Below are 27,316 nucleotides of genomic sequence, written 5' to 3'. Positions count from 1 at the left end.
AATCTTTTTCTTTTTGCAAAGAAAAAACTCCGAGCACTACATATACTTTGGGCGGGATGTCTCAAAGTAAATTAGTATATATTCTCTGAAATTTAATAATCAAGTCATAGTGAATTAATTTTATACTATTCTCGCTGATAATATAGTCGATTGTATATAACAGGGAGAAGTATGAATAATACCACAGATTAAACAGCAAGATTTTGTTAGTGTCTGCCTCGTTTTTTTCATTTGTACCGTCATAGTTCATAGGATCACGATAATTATAATCACATGCATAATTGGAGTCGGTAGCGGACAGCAATTGTATGCACATTAAAAGTTTATTGAATAATGAATATATATTTCCATATCCACCAATAAATCTTAGAATTGTTTTATTTTTATCATTTCCTTTGTTTTTGAAGTGACTTAATATGAGGTTATTCTTGTGCAGAGTATCATCCTTATTCGGAAATACATTTTTTACCAGTTTAATTATGATTTTCAATATTAATATTTGAATTTCACCCAAACATCGAGAATTTTCTAAATATAGGCTGGGATTTTGTCTTCTTATAGTCTTGATTTGTTTAATCAAGTCGATAATGAAGTCCAGAATAGAATACTGATTTACCAGCAATTGTGTAATCATAAACGACGGCGAATTTTGGTAGTTAGTTGTTTTTCTTGTTGATTCGCTATGTTTCACGCCTTCAAATACAATACTTGGAATATTTGGGTTATTTTTAGTGATACAGTTTCCAATAAGGTAATTATTATTGCAATTTGAGTTATAAATATTACTAGTTTGGTATATGAAAGCGCAATTTTGATCACTAACTATGTTTAGTATTATATTTAAGGTATATATAATGTTATTAAAGTAATTGTGTTGTGAATAAATGTTGTTGGTTTTAACATAATTCAACAATAATGAAATAATAAATCTTCTATTTATTGCATCATGTTCCTGTTCTAATTCCATACTACCATCTTTGCTAGAATAATTGTAATTTAAATACTTCAATACTGCCACTGAACTTTCCAACTGACTGAAAATAAATGATTTGTGTTTCAAATGATTATCTGGATCTTCCGAATACAGCAATGAAAGCAATAGTGGAATGTCGTATCTATCTACAAAAGGTCGCGACAATAAAAAGTAGTTTACTTTTTTAAATAACTTGCTCTCTGGTTTAAATACTATTTCAATAGAGTCTGACAAAAAATTTGTTATAAATGAAGAAAGTCTCAAACAATTAATGTGTTTTGAATTGTTATCAATAGCACCTGATACTGTATTTTTTAAGGTGTTTAAAATAGTATATATTTGCGGAAGTTCTTTAAATATATGCCTCAATAATTTAACTTTTTTCTTTAATTTAGTTTTTCTCCTCTTTTTGTTACTACTTCCCTCATTATCAGCTGAGTTGTCGTCACCTGCGTCTATTTTATCATTTTGCAAAGTCGTGTATTTGTTCATGTACTTCTTGAAGTGAAAACTAATTATTTCAAACAACATGCTTATTACTTGGTATGAATAGTATCTAATTGAGAAATCCACACATGATAAGCTATTTATAACAAGTCTTAGAGATCCATTCTTGCAAAAGTTTCTTAACCAAATAAAACTGTCATCTATTTGTTGATTAAATTTGGAATTTGAAAGTCTTGAATAGTTAACTATAAAGCCTGAACAAGTTCTTTCACTTCCGTATTTGCTTTTATCATCAGTATTTTCACACAACTTTACCTTATTCTTTGAGTTGTGGAACCCTCTTTCTCTTAATATTGAATAGGCAAGTTTAAATCTTGAATTAATAACAGGTAAAAGGTATCCAATATCATATATGTTCTCTAAAACAAGATTTCCAATACTTTCGTATTTGTAATTCAAATTACCCTCAAAAGTTGTTGTATTGTTGCTAATCAACCTTGAGTTGTATGGAAAGTGTTTCATCGTGTTGTTTATTCTGTTTGTATCAGGGTTTATCCAATTAAAGTCAACTTTTATGTCCTTGTCTGTGTTTGTATATTCAGTAAAGTTGTCTAGGTAAACAGAATAAAAATGGTACCAGTATCTTGTTAATTTATGAACATTAATATTAAACTCGCCAATTTTTCTTTCTTTACAAGTGTCATTTGAATCTAATTCCTTATTTCTCTGCAAATCACCGAGATCAAACAGTTGACTTATTTTGGAATTTGTCTTGTATATTGCATGGTTACAGAGTACCAATTTCATAAAGTAATAATAAACTTTGTTTTCATCTAAATCACCAACTAAAGCACTGTAATTATTATATTCATTCATCAAAGTGGATGGAATGAGTGAAAGTACCCCATGATAGTTGTTTTTTGAGTAGTCTAGTATTTTATTGTATACACATTCCCCTTTTGTGAAGTCTTTTATCTTTGTAATTCTCAAAAAGTTAACTACGCTTTCGGCTTTTAAGTACTTAAAGTCGTTATTTTCCTCATCTGCAGTTGACTCAAATTTATTCTCTTCCCTTTCCATTGACAAAACATACTCAATAAATATGTAATTCACCACAATGTGTAGAACCCTCTTAAGAGCTTGGTCTTTGTCCTTGATATTATAGTCATTAAGGCCATGTTCACTATTTAAAAAGTTAAATGTCAGTTCGTGAATTTTACTTAGAAATGCATTTATACGATTTATTTTAAGTAGCACGAAATTTGGAATTTCGTTGTATATTTCATTGTTGTACCTCACTCTGTTTTGTTTATTTTTTGCTATGTACATTACAAAACTAGATACTAACACTAAAAGTATGTTACTAGAGCACATAATACCATTGATGTTTATATTGTCTAAAAGTAGTTTTAAATCTCCAATTAACACCTTATTTGTTTCAATAAATGGTATTGGATATTTAGATTTGTATTCTTCCATATTATTAATATTTATCAGTAACCTGTAGAAAGAATTGTTTGTCTTATAGTTTAATATCACGTTATATCCTCTTATTAGATCACTATGGCAATTTTCATCTTCACAATTGTTCATATTGAACATTAATTCTAACATTATTAGCTCATATAGAGGATTCAAATATTTATCCATTATTATAGGCGTTAGCAAAATATAGTAGTAACAATAGTACCAAGTTAAGTTTTGAATACGGCTTTCTTTAGATTTATTTTCTGTACGAGACAAAGAAATTTCACTATTCAAGTCTAACCTCTGAAACAGTTCCAATAAATTATTGTAGGAACTAACTAAAGTATTGATTGCTGTTTGATCTCCTTCCCCATCATTATTCTCACCACTAGAGTTGCTGTAATAAATGCTTGTTCCAAACTTTTCACTGTCGTAATAAAACAAATAAACAATGTATGTGACCTCGGAAAGAGAGTATAAATCAATTTTGCTCTGTAAATCTGGAGATAATGAATTAAACTTATTAAATAAAGTAGTAGTGAAATCAAAAATTAGATTAGAGTTCATCATTATGCTGCAACTATTAATATTTGTGTTTTTTTTACAATCATTTAATTGCTTGTACAACAATATGTCAAGTATCTCCCAAAAAGTTGATATGTTTTTGCTGTCAATAATGTTTAATTCGGATAAAATACTAAATCTATCTTTCTTTTTATAGTTTTCGGTAAACTTGTTTAAATTATCATTCATATACTTTTTCAATTCACATTCAGTTATAATCCCAGAAAGTTTCAAGTCTCTAATTTTAAGTGACTCAAAGTTGTCTATCAGATTATCGCATTCATAAAGGCTAACGTCTCTTTTTTTATTGTATTTATTGTATATTTTAATTAACTTGCAAGAGAGTTTGTTTATAAATTCACTTTCTCTAAGACTTCTATCTTCAATATATTTTCCCAATCTTTTACTGTAATTGTTTATGTTGTAGATAGTGTTTAGATTTTTGTCAATAATATACAGCAATTTGATGCCAATTGGAAGTTTGTTAATTCTAAACTCCCCAAAAGTGAATAAGTTTACAAGACTGTTGTAGAACTCTTTTGAGTAAAAAAACAGGTATGGAAGCAATTCAGTCACTATCTTCCTGAAAGAAATGAAATCATTATTGTACTCGAATAAACTCATTGGTAATACCAAACTATGTTTTCCATCAATATTATTATTAAAGTGTGGCTCTTGTTCGTTTTCTAAAAGCAGTGATATGTTACTGTATCGGTTAAATATGCCATTATCCATTAAATCGTCTATTAAATTACAAAAGCAAGCATTAAATAATGTCTTTTCACCATTCATACCCTCTTCTTTCCTGTTTTTATTCATTTTGACGTATATTTTTATGACACTCTCTAATAGTCTTGAAACAACCAAATTAAAATGTGCTGTTTGAGTTACATTCTCAATAATCAGTTTTCTCAACAAAAACAAAAGCTCAAAATCTGAAGCATTGTTTACCAAAAAATTAACTATATTCTCATTCTCTATTTTATGAAGTTTGCCACTTATTAAGGTTTCCTTAATATTTCTTACGCTCTCATTTCTTCCATCACAGAGTATTAATTCTATATTTAAATTGAACTTTACAATCACGTCTATAAAAGATTCTAACACTTTTTTGTTTATTTTACTACTCGTTTCCAAATAATTACGGAGTTTAATTGAAATCAATTCTTTATATTTGAAACTACCTGCTCTAATATCAGAAATATAGTTGCTGAAAACCAGATCATCACCCAAATGTTTAGTGTTATTTATTTTAACATAATTAAGTTGCAACAATTCACTAATAATCTTATTCTTGATCTCATTAACATCGTTTTCTTCCTTTTTCTCACTAGATATAGCCATTAAGTATGTGCTTATGAGAAAATTAATGTTATATTCTCCATGGTTGTTAGTCTCACACAATAAATTATAGTAACCTCTAGTATTCCTCAACAAACTTCTTACCCCCTTAAGATAGTCACTATATTCTATCCCATTTTCTTTTTCAATAATGTTTAGTATCTTAGTTCTGTTCAAATCATAGTCAAACTGTTGCATGCCATCTTGATCTGACTCTATTTTAACCCAGCTTTTAAATACGTTTTTAAGTAAACTGATCATCACTTTTTCATTTTCCTTGGTCACTTTAGCTTCAGTTTGGATTATATTTTCAATAACACCAGAAATATAGTCGTAGAAAATTAAGCTAAAGTGGTTCTGTTTGTTTAAATTGTATTTCTCAGTATCTCTGTAAAATGAAACTCCTTCCAGATCATTCCTTAGCGATGTAAGACCATTTTTTATGTTCATTGTGTCCATAATTGTGCTATTATTTATGTTGCTGCAAATCAAAAGAAGCAAAAAAATTATATCTAGGTTACTGTCTACAAATTCCACATAAATTTTTTTGTTTTCATCTGTAGTAATTCCAAATTCAATCAAACAACTAATACCATAGTCCCTAATCAAGGTTGAGTAGTTAAATAAAGTTTTGAATATGAATAAGACAGTCTTAAAGTGAAAATACAGAATCTTACTGTCGCTATTTTCTGTATATTTCACTATTTTAGTGGAGTCAAAGTAGTAAAATATTCTATTTAGGTTTCTTATCCTTGTGTATCTAGTATTAAAATCAAAAATAAATAAGTTTGAAACAGTCTTTAACCAGATTCCAGTCAAAAAGTTATAAAAGTAGTTGGTGATGGCAATCGCTTCGTTATCTATAGTAATATTATCTTCATTTACACCTTTCTCACGCCTGAAATTGTATATTATTTGAACTAAACCGTCTAAAAATTTGTATAACAAGTACTTATTACAATTCCAATAGCAATCCTTAATTTCAGAAATTTTCAATGAATACACAATTATATCATAAATCTGATTTTCAAATAGAGATTTGTATTCACAAAGAAGTATAGTGTTCATAAATGCATTGTTCATATAACATTCTCTGTATAATTCATCCAGTATTATCCTTGTATAGTCAAATTTATATCCCATACTCAACAAAAACTCGTTCCCAAAGTTTTTCAAAATACAGTTTATCAGTTCAAGTAATAACTTAAATATCTCAAATTTAAGCTTTATCAAACATTCGAAAATCGTATTGTCACTGTCTTGTTTTTTACATTTAACTCTGCCAAACGCATTCTCGCAATGTATGCACCTAACTGCGGTTGAATTTAAGGAATTCAATAAATAGTGATATAGTGAAAAAGACTTTGATATTCCCTCTAAATTTGACTCTCTACCACTTTCACTAACTTCATTTTCATTGCTTATTTTAACTTCCTCTTTGATAACATTAGAACGTATGTTTACGAACAATTCATCCTCATCGCAATAATAATCACTAGTTTTTTCCTTTGTTTTCGCATTTGGATTACAACTTCCGTCTAAATTGGTTTTATTACTTAATTTAAAGTTCACAATTGAATAAGAAATTGCATCTTTTTCATTGTAAATACTCATCTCTTTATTGAAGTAAAACCTTAATGTGTTTACAATACCGTTTATATCTGGAAATTTTGAATACAAATCTTGTTTTATTTTATTTATTACATAATACTTATCAGTATTTGATCCCGACTCAACTTGGTTTATTTTTTCTGTAATATATTCCAATCTTTTCAAAACATTAATCTGAATAACTACAGTTGACAAATTAACAAATATATTCTCTCTTATACTCAACGGCTTTAGACCAACCATAAGCTTGTTCGGAAATATCCAGTCAGATAATAGTTGAATTCCGTCAATTATATCTTTATCGTATCCACCGTCAATATTAAACAAGTAGTTACTTATATAGTCAGCTATGTCATTCTTTTCCATGAAATTATTTCCATATTCTAAATTTAATAACTTTGAAATGTAGTTTAACACCAAAACGTAGTCTATATTACTGCAGCTGGAGGTATAAGTACTTTTTTCATTCATTTTGATGTAGCTATTGTGAACTAAATAATTGAAATTAATGTTGTCATAGTAGTTCATCTTCTCACTTAAATTTAATTCGTTATAAACCCAAATTACTATATCCTGTATCATTGGATACTTTATATTCCTCAGTGAGTTCAACCAATTTAGAACTAATCTTGTTTTTCCACGTGTTTTTGCATTTATATGGTAACCAAACAGTCTACTCAATATTATACAATATTTAGTAAACATGTTACTGCAATATTTATCATATTGAATTTCACTTTGCAAGCTTAGATTTGTTAAATATGTAGATTCCAATTGCACATCTAATACAACGTTACATAAAATATCGTTCAAGTTGTTGAATATATAATTTATTATTGTTATGGTGAAAAACGTTTTTTTAATGGCTTCCTCTATATTATCATTATTAATTACCCACTTTTCAAAGATATATAACACATAGATAGTTGTTTTCCAGTTATCATAATAAGCTGAATTCTTAAATATTGCGTTCCCTATTCCTTTAATCGCTAGAAAGTTTTGCAAATTTGTGTAATAAGTCTTATTTTCAAAATTAATACTGCTTTTATAGCTTCCATCCTCATGATTTTTACATAATTCACTTAATTCAAGTTTAGATCCGATAGAAGGTACAATAAAAGATAACATAAATCTTAAGTATTGAAATCTAACGGTGTTCAATTCTTTTAATTCATCTTCAATTACCTCAAAATTTTGAATAGGACAATCTTCTTTGTCTATGATTACTTCCTTGTCTTTGTTTGGTTCAAAATACCTGCTAATGGACAAAAACTGTTGCAGATTAAAATTAAATGTATTCAATAATTCTTCCTTGTGTATCTCACTTAAGTTGGATATTGAAGTTAATAGCCTTAGTGTTGAAGACAATATATCCCTATTTGTAGTACTCAATTGCCTATATATACTCACCATATACTTTGCTAGTATAAACATTCCAAGTTTATTTATATTTTCCTTCTCAGTCCCCTCAATGTTAAGCTGTTTCCTTGTCACATATTCAATTATTTTCGATAAACAATTTAACGTCTTTATAAGTATTATAACTTCAATACGGTCCTCTTTCAATTCTGAAACACCTCCAAGATCCTTATCTCTCTTTGCAATCTTCCTGCCTTTTTTGGTCTGTGTTGTACTTTCCGCAAGGTATTTTGACCAAATATGAAACAATTCTACACATGAGGGCGATACCTTCACGTACTCCATTAATTGCTTTAGTTCTCCATTTTCATTTATTGCAGATAACAAAGTGTTTAAGGTCTCCAAAACTATTTCTGGAGAATTTGATTGTAAATTGTTTATTATTGATTTATTTGCAGGCGACATTTTATTTATTGATATTTAACGGCTTTCCTTTAATACAATATCCTCCCTATTTATGGATCTATTTCTTATCCATCCCGTAACAACTTTTTAGTATTCACCTATGTAAAACCTGAATATTGACCTAACCATCACACCCCAATTAAGTCCTATTTTCTAAATCTCCTTATCGATTTATTTCCAATGTCAAAAATTAACCTCTCGCAATTTGGCGCCGACAAAAGTATTTAAAAGAAATGACATTACAGAGTGTATCAATATAGCAATAAATTGGTTTTACTAGAAAATACATTTGTCAATACAAAACACAAAGCATAACTTACACTTTTTGCTAGACTAACTTTAGTGTAACATAGCTTTCATGTACAGTACATTTTTAATAATTAAATTCAATTGCAAAAGTTTAGACATTTGGCTGTTTGTCTAGATTTGCAAGTTTCGAATTTCTCAAACTTCTTATATCTAGATTACTTAGTTCACGTAGGAGCTTGTAGCTGCTCGGTCTTGAATTAGGATCAATAGAAAAGCATTTAGAGCATATTTTTTTTAAATTTGAAGGAAAAAATGATGGTATTTCAGGCGTGATACCACTCTTTATTATCTTTACTAATGCTGCATCATCTTTGTATTTGATATATGGAACACCTCCTCCGAATATCTCTACAATGCAACAACCAATTGACCATATGTCAGTTTTGTCATTTATAAATGAGCCTACTGTCAATGATTCTGGCGATATGTAACGAACTGAGCCTCCATTATTTTCCAGTTTATAATAAGAAAAAGTTCTCTCGCGGACATTACCAAAATCACATAGCTTAATGCTGTAATCCTTCTTGTTAATAAGCAAATTTATTGTTTTTATATCTCTATGTATAAATCTATATGGATGGCAGCCTTCATGCATATAAGAAACTACGGATGCAAGTTGAATACACCACATTCTCCTTATTTCTAGTGGTATAACGTTCACACTTGAGTACAACACATCAAATACTGTACCTCCATTCAAATATTCCATTACAAAACCTATCTGGCCTGAAGATGGATTTAATATACCATAATATTCAATTATATTCGGATGTTTCAGTATTCTAATGCAATTTAACTCCGTCTCTATAGATTTTAATCTTTCATCTGAGAGCTCAACTTTCTCACCATTATTGTTAGTTCCTCTAATAAATAACTTAATAGCAATCTCCTTTCCTTTAGGCAAATTAAATATACTTTTGTTTAAACACAAATTAACGAGACCAAATCCACCTGAACTAATTGTTTTTACATACTCATATTGATCAGAATTTATTAGCTCTTCTGCTGAAACCCTAAGGTTGTACTTAATTTGCCCTTTATTATTCCTTTCTAATTCTACTATTTTAGGAATATTTTGGCTTGTATTTTCCACGAGGGATGTTCTCATTCGAACACTAGGCCTCTTGCCGGTTCTGTCCAAGTCTAAACCAGACCTACACTCAATTACATTTGTTTCAACTAAATTTAATTTATTTGAGTGAATAGCTGTTTCATTGTTCGTATTTGTCTCGTACATTTTTTTAGTCCCTTGTTAACATACATCCACTGCTCTTTTTTAATTATTACACTCAAAAAACTATTGACCCATGCAAACCTAATTTTTCATTCATTAAGTTAATGATACAGCATGTATTTTCTTATTTATATACCTAAATTTTGGTCTTTAGGTGTTACCTCCGCTAATCCAACTTTTGAAAGTTAAATACACTTGGTTAAATGTGAGTCTGCTACTATTATATTAACTATCAGCCTAACAAAATATTATATTTCTAAACCTTTAATCTAATAATTTCTACTTTTATTTTAATAATTCGTCCTTGTCATACTTTAAAATGGTATCTATTATTATATTCCAATATTTGTTACATGCACAAATTTATCGTTACCTGTTTTGGCGCCTGATTTTAAGCGCCTCTGGCTATTTTCTTAAGGTCGAGTTATTACAAATCTAATATTTTCAGAAAAATGTGAGTAGAATTTCGCAGTTATTTTTAATGATTGAGTGAGTTCATAATATACCCGTTACAATTTGGTTTTTTATCAGCGTTAGATTTGTTTTACTAAAGTTTCTAGTCAGTCGCCATATATTTTAAAGTAGGACGGACGAAATATTAGAATTGACTGTAAAGATAAATTTAATGCACAATTATTGATCACAATATTGACCTGATAGTTTTAATAAAATAAATGGGTTTGAATCTCACAAAAAGCTCCTATAATCAATAAATTAACAGAATATGGAATTACTACTATATTTTTTCCGAAAAGCGTGGCTGTTATATTCATAAAATGGTAAATAAACAATAGTAAATGTAACAAGAGACAAGTGGGTAAACAAAAACTCTGACTTCAATTAATTAATTAATTTTAAGTGTAAATTTATTAGAAAACCAGTTATTGTTGCTAATTATTTGTTTTGGGACTTAAGCCAATAATGAACAAGTTGTTGGAGGTAGCAAATGAAATGCAGAACTATGACGAAGAAAACATTGTTTATAGTGTTTTAAATGAAAGTAACAGTAGTATTTCCTTGTTTTCTATATGTTTCATATCATTTATTGGAATAATATATTTAATATTGGGTGCACTTTCAATATTACAAATATCAGCAGTGGAAACGAGAACGATAAATATAGTTGAAAGCAATGGGAGGAGAATAAGACCATATTTTTTGAAAATCTTCACTACATCTCTGGTTTTAAGACTATTTTACATAGTGTCAATACTAGTATTGTGCTTTGATCCATTATTTATGGCTACTATGGGGATAAAAAGGTTTGAGTTGCTAAGAATATATGACCATATTGTAGGTACAGTATTGTTGACATCATATTCAATTATAATGTGTCTTTGGAGTTCAATATTGACTAAATCAGAGGGAAATAGGATTCTTAAGTCAATTCAAATACCGTTAATTATAAGTATGAATGTTTTAATGTATGTATTTAGTGGATTGTATTTGTTAATAATTTTGAAAAAGGAAATTATAATTAAGATTGAAATAATAATATATATGTTCACAGGTATATTATACTCACTATATTCTTATTTCTGGTTGCATTTAGGTTTTGAATTGGTTAAACAAATAAATAAACGCCACAATGTTTATAGTGAACTTGGTGAAAGTTTAATAAATAAAAATACATTGAATAGTGGTCTACTAAATATTGACAACTATAATTTTAATAAAAATATAAACGATAAATCAGCAGGTCATATTGAAATCAGTCCAAAATATAATTTTAATATATATTCAGAAACAACATCATCATCTTCACCTAATTTATCATCATGTAGATTTTTTTATAACTACATTTACAAATCAACAGTAATTGATTTAAAAGGCAAAATAATGCTTATAACATTAATATGTCCATTATCGCTTATTATATTAAGTGCAAGTTACATTATTGATGGTATTTCATTAGCATGTAACTGTATAAAAAGCAATGCTGAAGACATAACAATCAATAATAATATATATATGTCTTCTTACAGACTAGAATTTGATAGCATATACCTGTTAATCACCGAAATAGTGCCTTCAATGGCGATTATTTATGGGTTCTGGAATAACAAAACTCAATATAACAACCTTCGTCACCAGGCCGATGAAAACGACACAAGCAATAACAATGACAATAATACTAGTGGCAGGAACGTAAACAATAAAGGCGTTCTTAAATATACACAATTTTCATTCGAAAAGGTATTTGGCTATAAAGACAATAAAAATAACAATTCTACTTCCTTAAATGGGATTAAAACAGAAAGGTACTATTATAACGTTGGCAAGTACTAGTTAATATTTGTAATAAAAGATATATATTCACCACTTTTACCTTTTGATATCACACCTAATTCAATGTACTCATCTATAACGAGTTCTAACTGTTGTTTAAGAAGTCCTCTATGGGCGATTCTAACTTCTATCTCAGAAATAGGTATTTGAACAAGTTTGTTCTTGTCTTCAATATTTTCGGATATTTTAATATGCATGTCTTTAATAATTTCAATAATTTGATCTCTAAAGTCGTGTCTTTTATTCTTAGTTCCAATATTAGAGTACCCACCGGTATTACCAGGATTAATTACACTTCTTTTGCTTTCTATCATAAGTCTAGTTGCTTCCTCAAAGTCGCTTCTCTCAACAGTGTTGCTAAATCTGACTCTCGCTAATGCTTGAGAAAGTCTGAGAATTCCAAGCAGAGTTCTGGGTGTTGTATATGTTTTCCTCCAGTCTTCTCTGGTCTGTTCAATTTTTTCTCTCTTTCTAAGTTCAACATAGTGTTGCACAATCTCAGATACGAGTTCTTCTGGAACTAGTGGATGAAATTCTTGCGTCAACTCAATAAAATGTCTCATAAATACAGTAGAAAATGTTTTCTGGTTCTTATTTACAGTTCCATTATTCTCACTTGCTGATGCTGCGTTTGTTCTTCCCTTGGCTCTCTTTTTACTTGCTCTTCTCTCGGACTGGTTAGCATTTTCACCACCGTTATTATAAATACAGTCTATATCTTCAGGTGCCTTTTCATTTTTGTGAACATACAATACGTGGCGAGCAAGTTTGAGATCTTTTTCTCTGTCCGGAATATCTAGCAGGAGGAACTGAAGATCGAATCTAGATAATAGCGAGTCTGGCAAATTCATATTGGCAACAGGTGACTTTCTAGTGTCGTATCTACCAGAAACGGGGTTAGCAGCGGCAAGTACCGATGATCTCGCATTAAGAGTTGTTGTTATTCCTGCTTTGGCAATAGAAACTGTTTGCTGTTCCATGACCTCATGAATAGCCGTCCTGTCAGATTCGTCCATTTTGTCAAACTCGTCAATACAACAAATACCATTATCTGCCAAAACAAGGGCACCACCCTCCAAAGTAACCTCAGATGTGTTTTGATCTCTAACTACTGAGGCTGTAAGACCAACACCACTGCTACCCTTACCTGTGGCATAAATGGCTCTAGGAGCTATTTTGGTAATTTGAGTAAGCAATTGACTTTTTGCTACACCAGGATCACCCATAAGAAGCACATGTAAATTCCCCCTAATTTTCATCCCATCACTTACATTTTTAGTAGAACCACCGATAAGTTGCAACAAAAGCCCTTTCTTTACATCAAGCATTCCAAAAATCTCTGGAGCAATACTATTTGCAAGTCTGTCATAAAATTCGGAGAATAAAACTCCGCTATTACCTGTCCCATTCTCATTTATGTCGGAAGGACTATTGCTGTTAATGCCATTTTTCAACTTCTCAATAAGCTCTTTCTCATAATCTGTTAAATCGACCTTCTTACTTGAAACGTAATTGTAAATATTGTGTACTTCAAAGTAAGTATCTGCAGTAAGCCCAGATCTGATTGCCTGGTAACCCTCCTTAATTATAGGAAGAAAAACACCTGAAAGGGTTACATACATTCCAGGAAGGAGTTTTCTGGTGTTCTCACCAATTGCTATTACTTTCATATTTCTAGGAACGTTACCTGTAGGAACTTGGTCAGCAGGCTCTTGTATTCTTATTTCCTGATATTTAATGAACTTGCATTCCTTTATGTTACACTTAAGATTGCCAGTTCTTTTATTATTTTTGCATTGGCTCGATTCACAGTCAATTAACGGCATGTAACTTGTATTTTCCACGGATTGCCATACAGAACAACCACACACCTCACATGTATAACAAACCACTTGTATCTTTGGTTTAACGCTAGATACCCTTGTGACTATGCAGTTTAACTTGACATAACCACCAACATATTCCGCTTTAACTTCTCTTAAAGGTGTTATTGGCATTCTCTTGCTCCCTATTAACATTACCTCAAAATCTGATCTCAGATAAGCCGGTACGTTGCAGTTCTTCATAGATTCAGATCTTTTGCTGTTTTTTATGTCCTCTATTTTTAAATTGCTTAATATACTATTTTCTGTTGGTGTTGGTAAGCAATTATCTGCTGCGATATATATTAGCTGTATATACCTTTTTGTATTTGACAATACAGAGTGCACTAAATTGTTAAATTCGCTTATCTTATTTGCATGCTTACCATAACTTAATATGTCGTCTATTTCTATCGCTAGTACTTTCTCCTTTCTATTTGATATCCTTTGCATTATCTTCATATACTTTTTTCCACCCCATAGGTTGTCCACTATCTGCTCTTTCTCATATGACGAACTTAAATGACCATTTTCATTGTTTTTGCTTCCAACTTCATCAACATTTTCCCCATAACTCTCAAAATTCTCTATGAAATCCTGTAAGAGTTTAATGTGATCATTATAAGCCCTCACTTTTTCATAAGCATTATCCGAGGCTATAATTGCCATTTTTCAGTTTATATATTTAAGAGAGATTACTCAATGAATTAAAATGAACTGCTTCTCAGATAATACCTGTTTTCTTTGTTATTGCTTTTACACCTCTTAACCTCAATGTTTTGTTTATTTGCACCGGTTGTGTTTAACAATAATGCTAATTAACACGGTTATTGTTATTTATATTATTACTTAAAATACTTTTTTAAACTTAATTTAAATTGAATAATATATCTTTTAAATCTTATTACTTAAAGTGTGGGGTTTGGCGTAATTACAGTATTGAATATTGTGCCGTATAAATACTAATAAGCCGGTATATTCTAAATTAAAATATTAATAAGCAAATTTTTTACTTTAATAAAAACCTGGATTTTTTATTAAGTTAGAAAACTCTGTAAATATACAAATAAGTAGAATAGGTTATTTTAACTGACAATCAATAAAAAAAGTGCTTTCGAGCTGGCTTTAGGATGAAAAGAAATGAGAAATTACTTTTGTTTGACCTAGATGGTACCCTTACACTTGCTAGAAAACCAATAATGGATGATATGATAGCCGTTCTGAAAGATGCAAAAAACAAAGTTAAAATAGGTATAGTCAGTGGCTCAGATTATGGCAAAGTAAGCGAACAGCTTCTAGGAAAAGGTAAGTTATGACTTCATAATGAAAAATACAAATGTCATCATTGTTAATTATGCTTTTTTTTAACAGAAAAAGTGTGTTGTCACTATGTTTTCAGCGAGAATGGAGTGGTTTTCCATGAGGATGGTAAATTGGTTAGCTCCGAAAGTATATCTAAGCATCTTGGGGAAGACAATCTTAAGAGATTTATTAATTTTTGCCTTAAGTACATTTCAGAGTTAGATATTCCAATCAAAAGGGGAACATTTATAGAATACAGGACGGGAATGCTAAACATATCACCTATAGGTAGAAACTGTTCATACGAGGAAAGACTCGAGTTCTACGAACTTGACAAGGAAAAAAACATCAGACAAAACCTTATTGATGCACTGTCAAGTGAGTTTAAAGACATGGATTTAAAATACTCAATCGGGGGGCAAATATCCATAGATGTGTTTCCAAATGTAAGTTAATTATGTAACGACCTTTTTAAAGTAAACTTTTAACTCTAAAAAATTATATTAAATTACAATAGGGTTGGGATAAGAGATTCTGCCTAAAACATGTTGAAGGTAAATTTGATGAAATACACTTTTTTGGGGACAAAACATATCCTGGTGGTAACGACTACGAGATATTTTCCGATAAAAGAGTTATTGGTCATAGTGTAATTAACCCAAATGACACGATACAACAAATAAATAGGATCATATAGTAAATTTATTGCATTCAAATTAGTTCTGTTATACCAGAAACGAATTTTTCTTCCACTTAATGACACTCATTTATACGCCTAAATATTTATTCTATACTCTCCACAAGAACAAATCCCCGTTCTGGTCTCCAGAAACTATTTGATTAAGGTCTCTGCTTGAGTGTATTACATTAACAGACTCCGCGTCCATATGTGCAGACAATCTCTTTTCACATCTTCCTGTTCTAATGTTCCAAATTCCTATATCATTTCCATGTGGATGATATAAAACATTCTGATTTGTTTTATTAATTGAAAATCTTTTGAAGTAATGATTGTATTTGTTGTCTATGCTGTAACCTAAATCCTCTGAAACACTTTCCATCCAAAGTGTCTGTGAGTCGTACTTGTCGAATGAAACGTAACAATTCTTTCCGTTTAGTGTATTCCAAAGCTTAATAGTTCCGTCAAATGACGACGATACTATATTCCTACCATTGTTAATAAACTCAATACAGTTTATTCCACTCTCATGAGCATGGCCTATTTCACAGGGAAAACCCATACCAAAACTATTTGATTTCGTATTTTCGTTGCTATTTGTACTAAAACACACATCTGAACCACGTTTATCTTTCAATACTTTACCTGTTTCTAAAAAGTACTGTTCGCATCTACTTAATGGCTCACTATCGTACATACTGTTTTCAGATTTGTTCTTATAGTTATCTGTTTTAATGCAATCGATACTTTTACTGTTTATGCTTGGTTTTTTTACCATATATTCTTTCAAAAAATCTGAAGAGACATAACTTGTTTCTTGTATGTATCCCCAATCTAGCTCGTTGCTACTCATATACAAATATGGCTGCGGAGCGAATCTCAAGTCCCATAGTCTGATATGGCCACTTTTGGTCGCTGTTGCCAAAATAAAATCAGAATCCTCCCTCCAAGACATATTCATTATTGGGGATTTTAAATTATCTCCCTTAATATTAGTTATCTTATTTTCAATATATAATTCCTGAGTTACCTGTCCCATTCTTAAATCAAATACCTTAACCGTTCCATTGTTCAAACAAAGTCCAATAATATTACTGCTTACAGGACAAATTCCAGAATGATTTACTCTATATTTGCAGTCCATATCGTAAACACAATATGACTCTATTGTATCCCAGACTTTAAATTTGCCGTCCCATCCTGTAGTTACAAATAACTGTCCATCAACCTGACTCATGCATAAATTCGATATTACACCTCTATGATTATTATTTTCTCCGGGTTCAATTAAAATTATAGGTTTGATTCTAAACATTTTCCCTCGTTCTAAGCTTATTTTTTGATCTTCAGTCAACACATAACCAAGTGGATATCTTGTAAATGGTCCTTTTCCGTTATTTAGATCTCTGTAACACAACACGTCAGAAGTGTTGTATAGCGTTATTAGGCCCTTTGAATTGCTAACTGCTATAATGTTTCTATGGCTATCTATTGAAGTTATCATTCCATTAATACTGCTATCACCTTTAATGTGACTTTTACAGGTATTTGCGCACTCGCCTCTATAAAACGTAACGTTTTGCAGTAGTTTTGGTGTTATAATGTCTTTACAACTCCTTCTTTCGGTATAAATATTGCATATTCGTGAGTCCCTGAGTATTATAGAGTCGACTTTCGATAAGCCAGATAACTCATTGTGGTATACTTCTGACAATCCAATACTTGGATTTTTTAGTGCATTCTTCTTTTCAAATAATCTGTATATTCTCTTTGGATACAGTTTGCTAGAGTGTTTAATTTTCATTTTTTGTATTGTTTAAAGTATAATTCATGATTAGTTCAAATCAATTCCATTATCTACCTTTTTTTATTGTTTGTTTTGATTATTATATTTTATTTTGACATATACCGGGAACTTTAGTTAGCAAGCTCAGAGAGATAGCACATATATTGGAAAGAATCAAACATGCAATGAGAAAAAAACCAAGTTTGTAAGAGTTCAATAAAATTAGGGTAAAGATAATTCAAAATTTGACGATTTTTGGCCCTACAAATGTAAATTAATCAAAGTAAAATAACGATAGGAAAAGGAGTATTCGTAATTTTGTTGATGAAAAGAGAAAAAAGGTACACATACACACGTGTAAAATTAATTAAATTAAAAATCTCTAACTATTTCAGAATATTTAAGTTTGCTTTTTTCAATATCAATAATGCAATTAAAAAGTATATCATTATTCAAATAATTTATATTACAAGTTCTGAGTTTTTTAATTAAATCTTGGTCACTTAATTTACATTCTTGTTGACAACTTTCGGTATTCAAATTTGAGTTTTCATCTTCCAGTTTATTTACGTCATTCTCAATTTTGGATTCACTATTATTTTGTTGAACATCCTCATTATTTATGTAGTTTTTTTCGCTTTCTATACCTTTATCTGATTGATATTTATTGTTTATACTTTCCTTTTCACTATTTTTCAAGTTTGCAATGTTATATACGTTACCGGACAAAAAAGAAGTTTTAGGCTTATTAACGTTTTCTACAGCAGCTGCCAAAGTCGGCATTGAACTAATTGCATCTTTGGCAGTTAAAAAATCTACTTTCTCTCCTCTAGCTGCCAACCTTGCTCTTATATTATATTTCGGTGTTTCTTTAGGTTTGCTTTCACCCTCGTCTATATTTGTCTTTGTTCCATCATCACCCGTTAAGACTCTACCTGAAGATGAATTTGCTCCCACTGTACTAGAATCTCCAGACTTAGACTTCCAAATATTTGAATCAAAATCAGGTTTAGATGTCTTTATTCCAACCACCATTTGAGGACTTGACGTTCTCCTCAAACCTTCAGCAGAGAGATTTTTACCTCCGATAAAAAGGTCAGGTGTCTCTTTCGTTTCAATGTTAACCGACCATTCATCTATATTCCCATCAGATATAATGGACGAGATACTAGACTCAACTGAATTTAACTTGAAAGATCCTATTGTAGGCCTTTTAGAAGCCAATAATTCATTTAAACCCTTAGATTTTTGTTTCTTTTTCTCAAAAAAATCATTAAGCTTGCTCATCTCTTACAATATATATTTTATGTATTTTTCTAGTGCTACTTGTAAATTATCTCCAACTCCCTTGATTTGCCATAAAATGCAACCACTAATTTATAAATATTGAATAATAAGTTATAAATAGAAAAGGCGCCAACATTCAATTATTTCATTATAATTATATTAACTAAGGTGTGGTACCTAAAAAATACTGAACTATAACAATACCTTAGAGTTTAGGAATTAAAACCTTCTAATTATTTATTTCGCTGTGACATTTTTGTACTTTTTCATTTGAGTAACCACTAAATATATTCAAATTTTGCTTGAGCGACTTTACTAGGTTAAAAACCATTTCTAGTTATAAATATGCAAATATATTTTCATTAAAAAAGACGGCAATTATAAGTTAAACAAAGTAAAATCACCGTAATTTTACTACTTATGGATATTATATTTGGAGTTTAAATAACAATCCAAAAGTGAGATTACAAATGTTGTTTTCTATTACATGATTACCCTCAAACAAACCTAAACGCATATATATATGTATATATATATATATATATATACATATATATATATATATATATACATATAAATATAGTTAATAAATATGGAACTTGTAAATTTAGAGTTATCTAAAGGAATAGCAAGTGCACCTAAACGTCAATATGGCGTTACTCCCCCAATATCCGAGGCCATGGCTACTCCGAAAGACTTTAAACTAACAGAAGACCTAATAATAGCGATGAGACAGGAAAATCTATATGAGTCTGTTGAAGGTATGAAAAAACGAGAATATATATTGGCATCATTAAACAAACTAGTCAGAGAATGGATATATGAAGCTAGTCTCGAACATAGTATGAACGAAGAAGAGGCACTTTCAGCAGGTGGTGGTATTTTTACTTTTGGATCATACAGATTAGGTGTAGTAGCAGCAGGATCTGATATAGATACTTTGTGTATAGCACCAAGACATATATCAAGAGAGTCATTTTTTTCATTCTTTTTAGCAAAATTACAACAGGATATAAATGTAACAAAAGTACAACCTGTTCCAGATGCTTATACACCCATTATAAAATTGGTATATAATGGAATGGAGATAGATTTGTTATTTGCATGTTTAAATCTATCAAGAATACCGAGTGACCTGAATACATTGGACGATGACTTGTTAAGAAATGTAGATGACAAAACAGCAAGATCATTAAATGGATGTAGAGTAAATGATATGATACTTCAATTGGTTCCAAATAAGGAGTCATTTAGAACATCATTGAGATTTGTTAAGCATTGGAGCAAAGCAAGAGGAATATACAGCAATGTATTAGGTTATTTAGGTGGCATTTCTTGGGCAATATTAACCGCTAGAATATGTCAACTCTATCCTAATGCAGCTCCTAGTCAAATAATAAATAGATTTTTCTATATATATAAAACTTGGCAGTGGAAAAATCCTGTAATATTATGTGAAATTAAAGAAGTACCTAAAAATACACCCGGATTGATGGGATTTAGAGTTTGGAATCCAAATACCAATCCACAAGATAGAGCACATGTAATGCCAATAATCACCCCTGCTTTCCCATCTATGAATTCTACACATAATGTAACTCAAACAACACTTAGAGTTATCACGGAAGAACTTCAAAGAGCTTATCAAATAATAGTTGACATTGAAAATGAAAGAGCTACATGGCGTGAGCTCTGGTCTCCGTACCTTTTTTTTGAGAAGCATAAACATTTTATTCAAGTTAAAATGCTCGCTAATAATGAACAAGCATTTCATAAATGGGTAGGCTGGATTGAAAGCAAACTTAGATTTCTAGTTAGAAAACTAGAGACGTTCAAGGGACTGCAAGTTAGGCCGTGGCCAAAGGCCATACAGGAACCTGATGAATTTAAAGATGGATATAGTTTCGGTCAAAGCATGTATATTGGATTAATATTAAGTAATATCAACAGTACAGATAATAACTCAGTTTCAAATACTGAGAACACTCATGTTGTTGATTTAAGAAGCTCTATTCTTGATTTTGTTGGATTTATTATGAACTGGAGCGAAGTTGAGACATTTAAAGATTCCATAGACTTGAAGGTTAAGCACTTAAGAGCAAGAGATTTACCTAAACAAATTAAGGAACAATACATTACAACAAATAATAACTCAAACCAAAAAACATATAAAAATAATAAAAATACACAAAATAACAAATTATTAAGTGAAAATAGTAGTTCAAACAACTCTGGAGATTTTTTTGACGTCAATGTAAATCCCACAAATGTCTCTGCTTGTTCAAAAGAAACACCTACTAGCTTTGTTTCTTCACAACAATCTACAGCTTCCATGAAAAGATCGAGAAATGAGGGGCCACCAGACACACCGACAAACACAAGTAACAATATTGCCTGTTTAAACAAGGAAGAAAGTTGCGATACTATTTCTAGTTCTGGTAAAAAGGCTAAAATTCAGTCAATTAACTCATCTCAAACAAATGAGACTAGAAATATGTCATCTAGAAAACCACTTGCTTTGAGGATTAATATATCCAAGAAAGATAACGTTACTTAGAAATGACTATATATTTACTTTTAGCTTACTTAAATGTAATTTATCATTCTTTTAATTTTTTTTTGTTTCGTGTTATTGACTGTATATAATGCCTATATCATCTATTACCCACAAAAGAGAACGCTTGACCGCATGCATGCATTTAAATGTTATATAATTATATGACATTAATAATAAGTTATATATACAGGGACAGTTATAGTACTATTAAATATCATTATATACTTAAAAAATATAATGATTTATTCATTCTCCAGGAAAATAATCTCGCCCCATGAAATATATAACATTAACATATATTACAATTATTAATAGGGCAAAGTTAACTTATAAATCTGTCAATTGTTTTATTCATGATAACCAATATAAACATAACATATTGTTTATAAAGACTTAAGTAGTATTAGAGGCATTCATTATTAAAATCTATATAAAAAAAGTAATTTAAATGAATAAAGTTTGATCATATCTTTATTTAATTGAAATTGAAAAAAGAAGCAAAGTTAAGATTTCATTTTAGGTTTGAGAGTGAAATAATATACGGAAAGTAACCAAATCTCGAAAAAATAGCAGTTATAAATGTAATATAATACCATATAATAATTAATGAAATGTTAATATTATTCTTGTTACAACTAACACTATTATTAGTAATAAGTATTGATTTTTCATGCTCAATAGGAAGCCATAACTATAATATAAGATCAAATGATAATGGATTACTTAATGATGACCTTGATAACATTGATGGCTGTGAAAAATACGGGCTTTGTTCCGAATATTACAATTTCTGTAGTGAACCGAGGATATTCGAAAATATTAGAAAAATACCAAAAATAAATGACAAAGATGATTACAAAACATTAGAATTGATACAAGTGCAGTCAATAATAAGGCACGGGGCGAGAACTCCAACAAAATACCACAAGTGTTGGAAAGGGCTTGTTCAATCCTGGAATTGTGATGAACTAATAACAACGGTCCAAGCATCTGCATATGATGTGAGAAATAATACGCAAACATTAGAATTTTCAAAGCATTATGATATAAGACAATGGGAGAATAATTTAAATGGAACATGCAAAATGGGTCAACTAATATCTCAAGGTTATGAACAACATAGAATTAACGGCAGAATTATTGCAAATGCTTATTTTAAAAGTAGTAAAAATGGAAACAATACAAATAGTCTGGTAACCAAGAATGGTTTGATTATTGGAAATAATTATAGGGATGAAATATATATTCGCTCTTCAGATATGCAAAGAACAACGGTTTCAGCAGCTGCACTGTTCACAAGTTTACTAGAAGAAGTGGTAGGTAAAGATGTGACATTTAAAGAATTTCAAAAGTTTCCTCTACATACTATGGATATACAGTCAGACTACCTATTTGCAAACGCAAACGTTGAGAATTTGACAGATCACCTGCGTTCAGCATTAAACTCGAATGAATACTTTAACATTGTTGACAAACACCAAAAATTATATGAAGAACTTGAGTTGAATGTTAAGACTAATAGGTTAAAAGACTTGTGGCCTGGTGACTTAATGGACTGTATAATGACAACTGTATGTACTGGAAATTACAAGAAATTACCCAAAGGGTTTGTTAATAATAATTTATTAAATAGAACAATATCAGCAATAGAAGAAGAATTATTTGCTATTTATACGTGGAATGACTCAATACTTTCTAAATCTGAAATGAGTAGACTATTGTACGACATTAGAGAGTATATTCTAAATATTATTCTATATTACGAACATAATGACAACAATCATAACTTGAATATTATATGCAATAATCAAATAATAGGTAATATTAATATTAATGCAAATTCTTCTATAATTGAACCACTGTGTGATAAATATAACGAATTAAAGCTAAACAATATATTAAAAATAAATACCCCCAAATTTATATTGTTTTCTGGACATGATACGACAATAATACCGACATTGGCATCATTAAAACTATGGGATAATCACTGGCCACCGTATGCATCTACATTTATAATAGAGTTATACAAAAAGCCTAATTTACATGAGAATAATGATGATCTTGAATATATCATTCCTTATTTTTTTAGGTTGTTATATAATGGAGAAGTAGTAACCACTAAAATTAAGAGTTGCAATAGCAATGAAGTTTGCCATGTAAGTTAAATAATTATAATTAAATATATACTATTAGTTATGCCATACAAACAAACTATAAATTAACCGAATTACACACTAATTCACTTTTTAATCCTTAGATATCAAGTTTTTTTGAAATAAGTAATTTCGCAAAACAAATTGAAAATAGATATGACAATAAGGTACCAATATATACTGATGATTATAAAAGTAATGGCAATAGTTACTATGACGGCAATACTAAATTAAATAACATAACAGCAGATAAGTCATCAAGTGAAAACAATATTAGTGCTAATTACATCGTTTGGTTTTTGATAGGGTTTATAACATGTATAATTGTATTATATATAGTGAAGGTAAGTAGTTATTACACACTATTCTTAATAATATAAATTAACTGTTTAAATTTTGATCAAAATAGGGTATAAGATTTATAATTTCAATGCTAATTGGATTTAATGTTAGTAATGGAAACATAAATAATGCAAATAACAATTATTTGGCATTGTAGAAAATAGAGAATTAAATAACATTAAAATGAAGTATACGTTAAGGAATAATATTGGTTCTATTTATATTTTGGACCTATGATAGAAGTAATAGTAGCTAAAATGATCTTAATTATCTTTAAATAAAGTGTCTAAAGTCAGTTCGACAACGTCAATTTTTTTGTTAGTTTGGTCATTATCTTTCACTAATATTTGGCTGGATAAGAACAAATAATCTAGAATATATGCCTTTTGATTTAAAGAAGACAAGTGTGATTGTATTTTTGTATTGTACGATCTGAATATTTTAATTATCTGAGAAAAACCTTCAACCTTATACAAGTCATTAGAATCGACATTTGTTAGTACAAGATACATTAATGAATTCGAAAGCCACACTGATTTTGAGATGGTTATCCATTCCAAAATAAATTCAAATAAAATACTTAACTCAGAGTTACTCAAATTTTTAATCCAAGCACACAGATTAGAGTAGTCGACCAAATTTGAATGATTTGCCTTAATATCATTGTTATCATCATAAATTAAAATATTATTCTTAGAATCGCTGCAATCATCTGTTTGTTTAAGCAACTTCTCAAGTATCAAATACGTTTTATGTTGCATTTTTTGGTTTAAAGATATATTTAATGCATCAATGTAATCTTTTCTGCTGAATAATAAGTCAATTTTATTAATATCTTCCATTTTTTTAAGATTTTTAAAGTTCTCCTCGTCTCCAACTTCTATCGTGTTATCCCTCCAAAATATTAATTGCGAATCCGATCCACCAGTAACCATGTATCTAGTTTTAGCCAGTTTGCTATTACAACAAGCTTGATTATTACTTGAATCTGACTCATATTCCTTAAGCAAATTTAGAGTCCAGATTTTTTCGTCATGACCAAAAAATGTTTTAATACATTCACCTGTATTTGTGTTCCACAGTTTAACTAAACCATCTACACCACAAGATAATAGTTGAATTCCATTACCAAGAAAATCAACTTGAAGCACAGAACCATCATGGCCCTGCAATGTTTTAATGCAGGTAAATGTATTTAAATTCCATACCTTAATGCTTCCATCAGAAGAAGCAGTAGCTATGATCTTTTCTATTGGTGAAAAACTACTTTGCCATATACCACTTGAATGCCCTTTGCAGGTGCCTAATTGTTTTAATTCAGGAAAAGACCATAATTTAAGAGTTTTATCTTCAGAGCTAGTTGCTATCATTTTATCATTATGGGATATATTAATGTGATTGATTTCCTTCCTATGAGCAACTATATTATAAATAGCCAAGATATTTTTACTGTTATTTTTTGATTTGTTCTTGTAAAACAGGCCTGCAATATTCCACCCTTTTAAAGTATTATCACTTGAGGCTGAAAACAGGAAGTAACTATTGTTTCCGGAAACAAAAGGTTTCTTCTGAAATGATAATGCAGTTACCATAGAAGTATGACCAACTAAGGTGGATAAACATTCATTATTATAAATAGACCATATCTTTATAGTCATGTCTTTTCCACCAGTAGCTAGATAATTGCAACAGTTTGAAATGTCCATAGTTAATACGGTACTTTTATGTCCTATAAATGAAGAAGTATAATGCGGCGATTTGTTAATAGATAACAGTTTAGGAGTTTCTGTGCTATCCATTACAATACAGTTAATTATTTTATCTGGATTGTCAGTTAAATAGTTGTCACTAACTTTTTTAATTGGTAAAAAATCATCTTCAACTTTGTCTTCAGTCAACTTGTTTTCATTATTCTTTAAGAATAGTGAAAGCTGAATATAGTCAGGTATATCACCGAACATTATTGTGTATAACTTGAAAGTTGGATATTCCATAATCACGATATTCCTGTCTTCCGTGATTAATATTAAAAAAGAGTCAAGATCAAAATCGAAATTGTTGGCATCACTGCTTTTTTTGTGCAAGAACATATATAATATAGCAGATTCGTTCAAGGAATAATCTTTGGGAATAATTGACTTTATTATTTTACCATTAATTGGATTCCATATATTTATTCCAGACTTCTCATTACCTGCTATTATGAACCATGGGCACTTGTTACATTCCTTCTCGTCACTAAAGTTATATAAATTACTGTTTGTGCATTTAATTGAGAATATAGTCTCAGTCGAATGAATTTGTTTTATTGGAAGAAAACTGACAGTATCACTATTGTTATTCATGCCATGATCGCTTTTTCTTTTTTTATTCTTTAAAATGTGATCACTATTATTATTTGCCATATTAGAAAGTAATCCTATTTTATCAGATTCTGGAAGTTTGTCCAAGTCCCAAATATTTATCATATTATCCGCTCCAGTTGTGACAAGACCTCCTAGTGAGTCTAAACTCGTTTCAAATAAGTCAAATGAATTTATAACAGAATAATGCGAATCCACTTTTACAATCAATCTACTTGTCGTAAGATCATGTACTCCAATTATCCCCTCCACACATGATGAAAAAAGTAACCATCTTTTTCCGTGAAATCTTAATTTTGTTATTAATGATTTATGTGATTTAAATATATGCGTTGTAAAACCACCAAATGCATCGTACACTTGTATTGAACCATCCGTACCTCCTGTTGAAACATATTGCCCTGTTGAGTCAAATTCTATCTCACTTGTTGTCAATTGGCAAGATTTCCATGATCTCACGTACATTAAATCTGCTAATTTTATTACATTTTTTTTCCCATTATTTTCAAATTCGAATGAGAGTTTCCACAATCTGAAGATTCCTTTAGGTCCTATTGTTACTATATTCTTGTTAATTAAACTTTCTGAAAATATGCCGAATGTTGTTATCTCTTCAGAATGTTCTGTCCCAATTGTTTTCTCTGAGTCGTATGGACCTATTGAACCTATAATAAATGGTCCCTTATCTATTGATATCACCAATATACACCCATCACATAATGTATATAGTGTCCTTGTGCTACTATCATATTCAACTTTACCACCTGAATACAATTTTTTGAATACCTTTTCCTTTTTCCAGGAAGAAGAAAGTAAGTGATTATTTACCAGTTTTTCTGTCATTTCTCATGTAAACAATTGCCTGGTGCTGGATACAGTTTTTAGTACCTGATTATTCTTTTCTTACTATCCTATAAACTTTA

At 30.0% G+C, this 27,316-nt stretch overlaps 10 protein-coding genes across 10 annotated transcripts; 4 read left to right on the top strand and 6 right to left on the bottom strand.

Annotated features, from left to right (window-relative positions):
* Positions 1–61: 61 nt before the first annotated feature.
* On the bottom strand, positions 62–8,227 carry FG379_003539 (uncharacterized protein; the record flags this gene model as incomplete). Its single annotated transcript, XM_067329168.1, has 1 exon — positions 62–8,227. One exon carries the CDS (start codon positions 8,225–8,227, stop codon positions 62–64), a length of 8,166 nt encoding a protein of 2,721 aa, XP_067185345.1.
* A 400-nt stretch (positions 8,228–8,627) lies between these two features.
* Positions 8,628–9,773, bottom strand: FG379_003528 (uncharacterized protein; the record flags this gene model as incomplete). The annotated part of the gene is made up of 1 exon (XM_067329157.1): positions 8,628–9,773. The coding sequence occupies one exon, from the start codon at positions 9,771–9,773 to the stop codon at positions 8,628–8,630; it is 1,146 nt and encodes a 381-aa protein (XP_067185334.1).
* Positions 9,774–10,691: 918 nt separating this feature from the next.
* FG379_003517 (uncharacterized protein) lies at positions 10,692–12,059 on the top strand (the record flags this gene model as incomplete). Its single annotated transcript, XM_067329146.1, has 1 exon — positions 10,692–12,059. One exon carries the CDS (start codon positions 10,692–10,694, stop codon positions 12,057–12,059), a length of 1,368 nt encoding a protein of 455 aa, XP_067185323.1.
* A 69-nt stretch (positions 12,060–12,128) lies between these two features.
* On the bottom strand, positions 12,129–14,590 carry FG379_003506 (minichromosome maintenance mcm7p; the record flags this gene model as incomplete). The annotated part of the gene is made up of 1 exon (XM_067329135.1): positions 12,129–14,590. A coding segment is annotated over one exon (2,462 nt), but the record flags the coding sequence as incomplete, so codon positions are not given.
* Positions 14,591–15,051: 461 nt separating this feature from the next.
* FG379_003495 (phosphomannomutase) lies at positions 15,052–15,920 on the top strand (the record flags this gene model as incomplete). The annotated part of the gene is made up of 3 exons (XM_067329124.1): positions 15,052–15,226; positions 15,293–15,669; positions 15,741–15,920. 3 exons carry the CDS (start codon positions 15,052–15,054, stop codon positions 15,918–15,920), a joined length of 732 nt encoding a protein of 243 aa, XP_067185301.1.
* A 91-nt stretch (positions 15,921–16,011) lies between these two features.
* On the bottom strand, positions 16,012–17,706 carry FG379_003484 (WD repeat; the record flags this gene model as incomplete). Its single annotated transcript, XM_067329113.1, has 1 exon — positions 16,012–17,706. One exon carries the CDS (start codon positions 17,704–17,706, stop codon positions 16,012–16,014), a length of 1,695 nt encoding a protein of 564 aa, XP_067185290.1.
* Positions 17,707–18,060: 354 nt separating this feature from the next.
* FG379_003473 (uncharacterized protein) lies at positions 18,061–18,975 on the bottom strand (the record flags this gene model as incomplete). Its single annotated transcript, XM_067329102.1, has 1 exon — positions 18,061–18,975. One exon carries the CDS (start codon positions 18,973–18,975, stop codon positions 18,061–18,063), a length of 915 nt encoding a protein of 304 aa, XP_067185279.1.
* Positions 18,976–19,567: 592 nt separating this feature from the next.
* Positions 19,568–21,532, top strand: FG379_003462 (pap1p poly A polymerase (eukaryotic type); the record flags this gene model as incomplete). The annotated part of the gene is made up of 1 exon (XM_067329091.1): positions 19,568–21,532. The coding sequence occupies one exon, from the start codon at positions 19,568–19,570 to the stop codon at positions 21,530–21,532; it is 1,965 nt and encodes a 654-aa protein (XP_067185268.1).
* Positions 21,533–22,143: 611 nt separating this feature from the next.
* Positions 22,144–23,700, top strand: FG379_003451 (uncharacterized protein; the record flags this gene model as incomplete). The annotated part of the gene is made up of 1 exon (XM_067329080.1): positions 22,144–23,700. The coding sequence occupies one exon, from the start codon at positions 22,144–22,146 to the stop codon at positions 23,698–23,700; it is 1,557 nt and encodes a 518-aa protein (XP_067185257.1).
* Positions 23,701–24,293: 593 nt separating this feature from the next.
* FG379_003440 (uncharacterized protein) lies at positions 24,294–27,236 on the bottom strand (the record flags this gene model as incomplete). Its single annotated transcript, XM_067329069.1, has 1 exon — positions 24,294–27,236. The coding sequence occupies one exon, from the start codon at positions 27,234–27,236 to the stop codon at positions 24,294–24,296; it is 2,943 nt and encodes a 980-aa protein (XP_067185246.1).
* Between the last annotated feature and the right edge of the window lie 80 nt (positions 27,237–27,316).

Source organism: Cryptosporidium bovis (genome assembly GCF_009768925.1).
Source record: "Cryptosporidium bovis isolate 45015 chromosome Unknown contig_8, whole genome shotgun sequence".
NCBI classification, from domain to species: Eukaryota; Apicomplexa; class Conoidasida; order Eucoccidiorida; family Cryptosporidiidae; genus Cryptosporidium; species Cryptosporidium bovis.
Note: the sequence above shows the minus strand (reverse complement) of the source record. Positions and strands in the feature narration are given on the sequence as shown.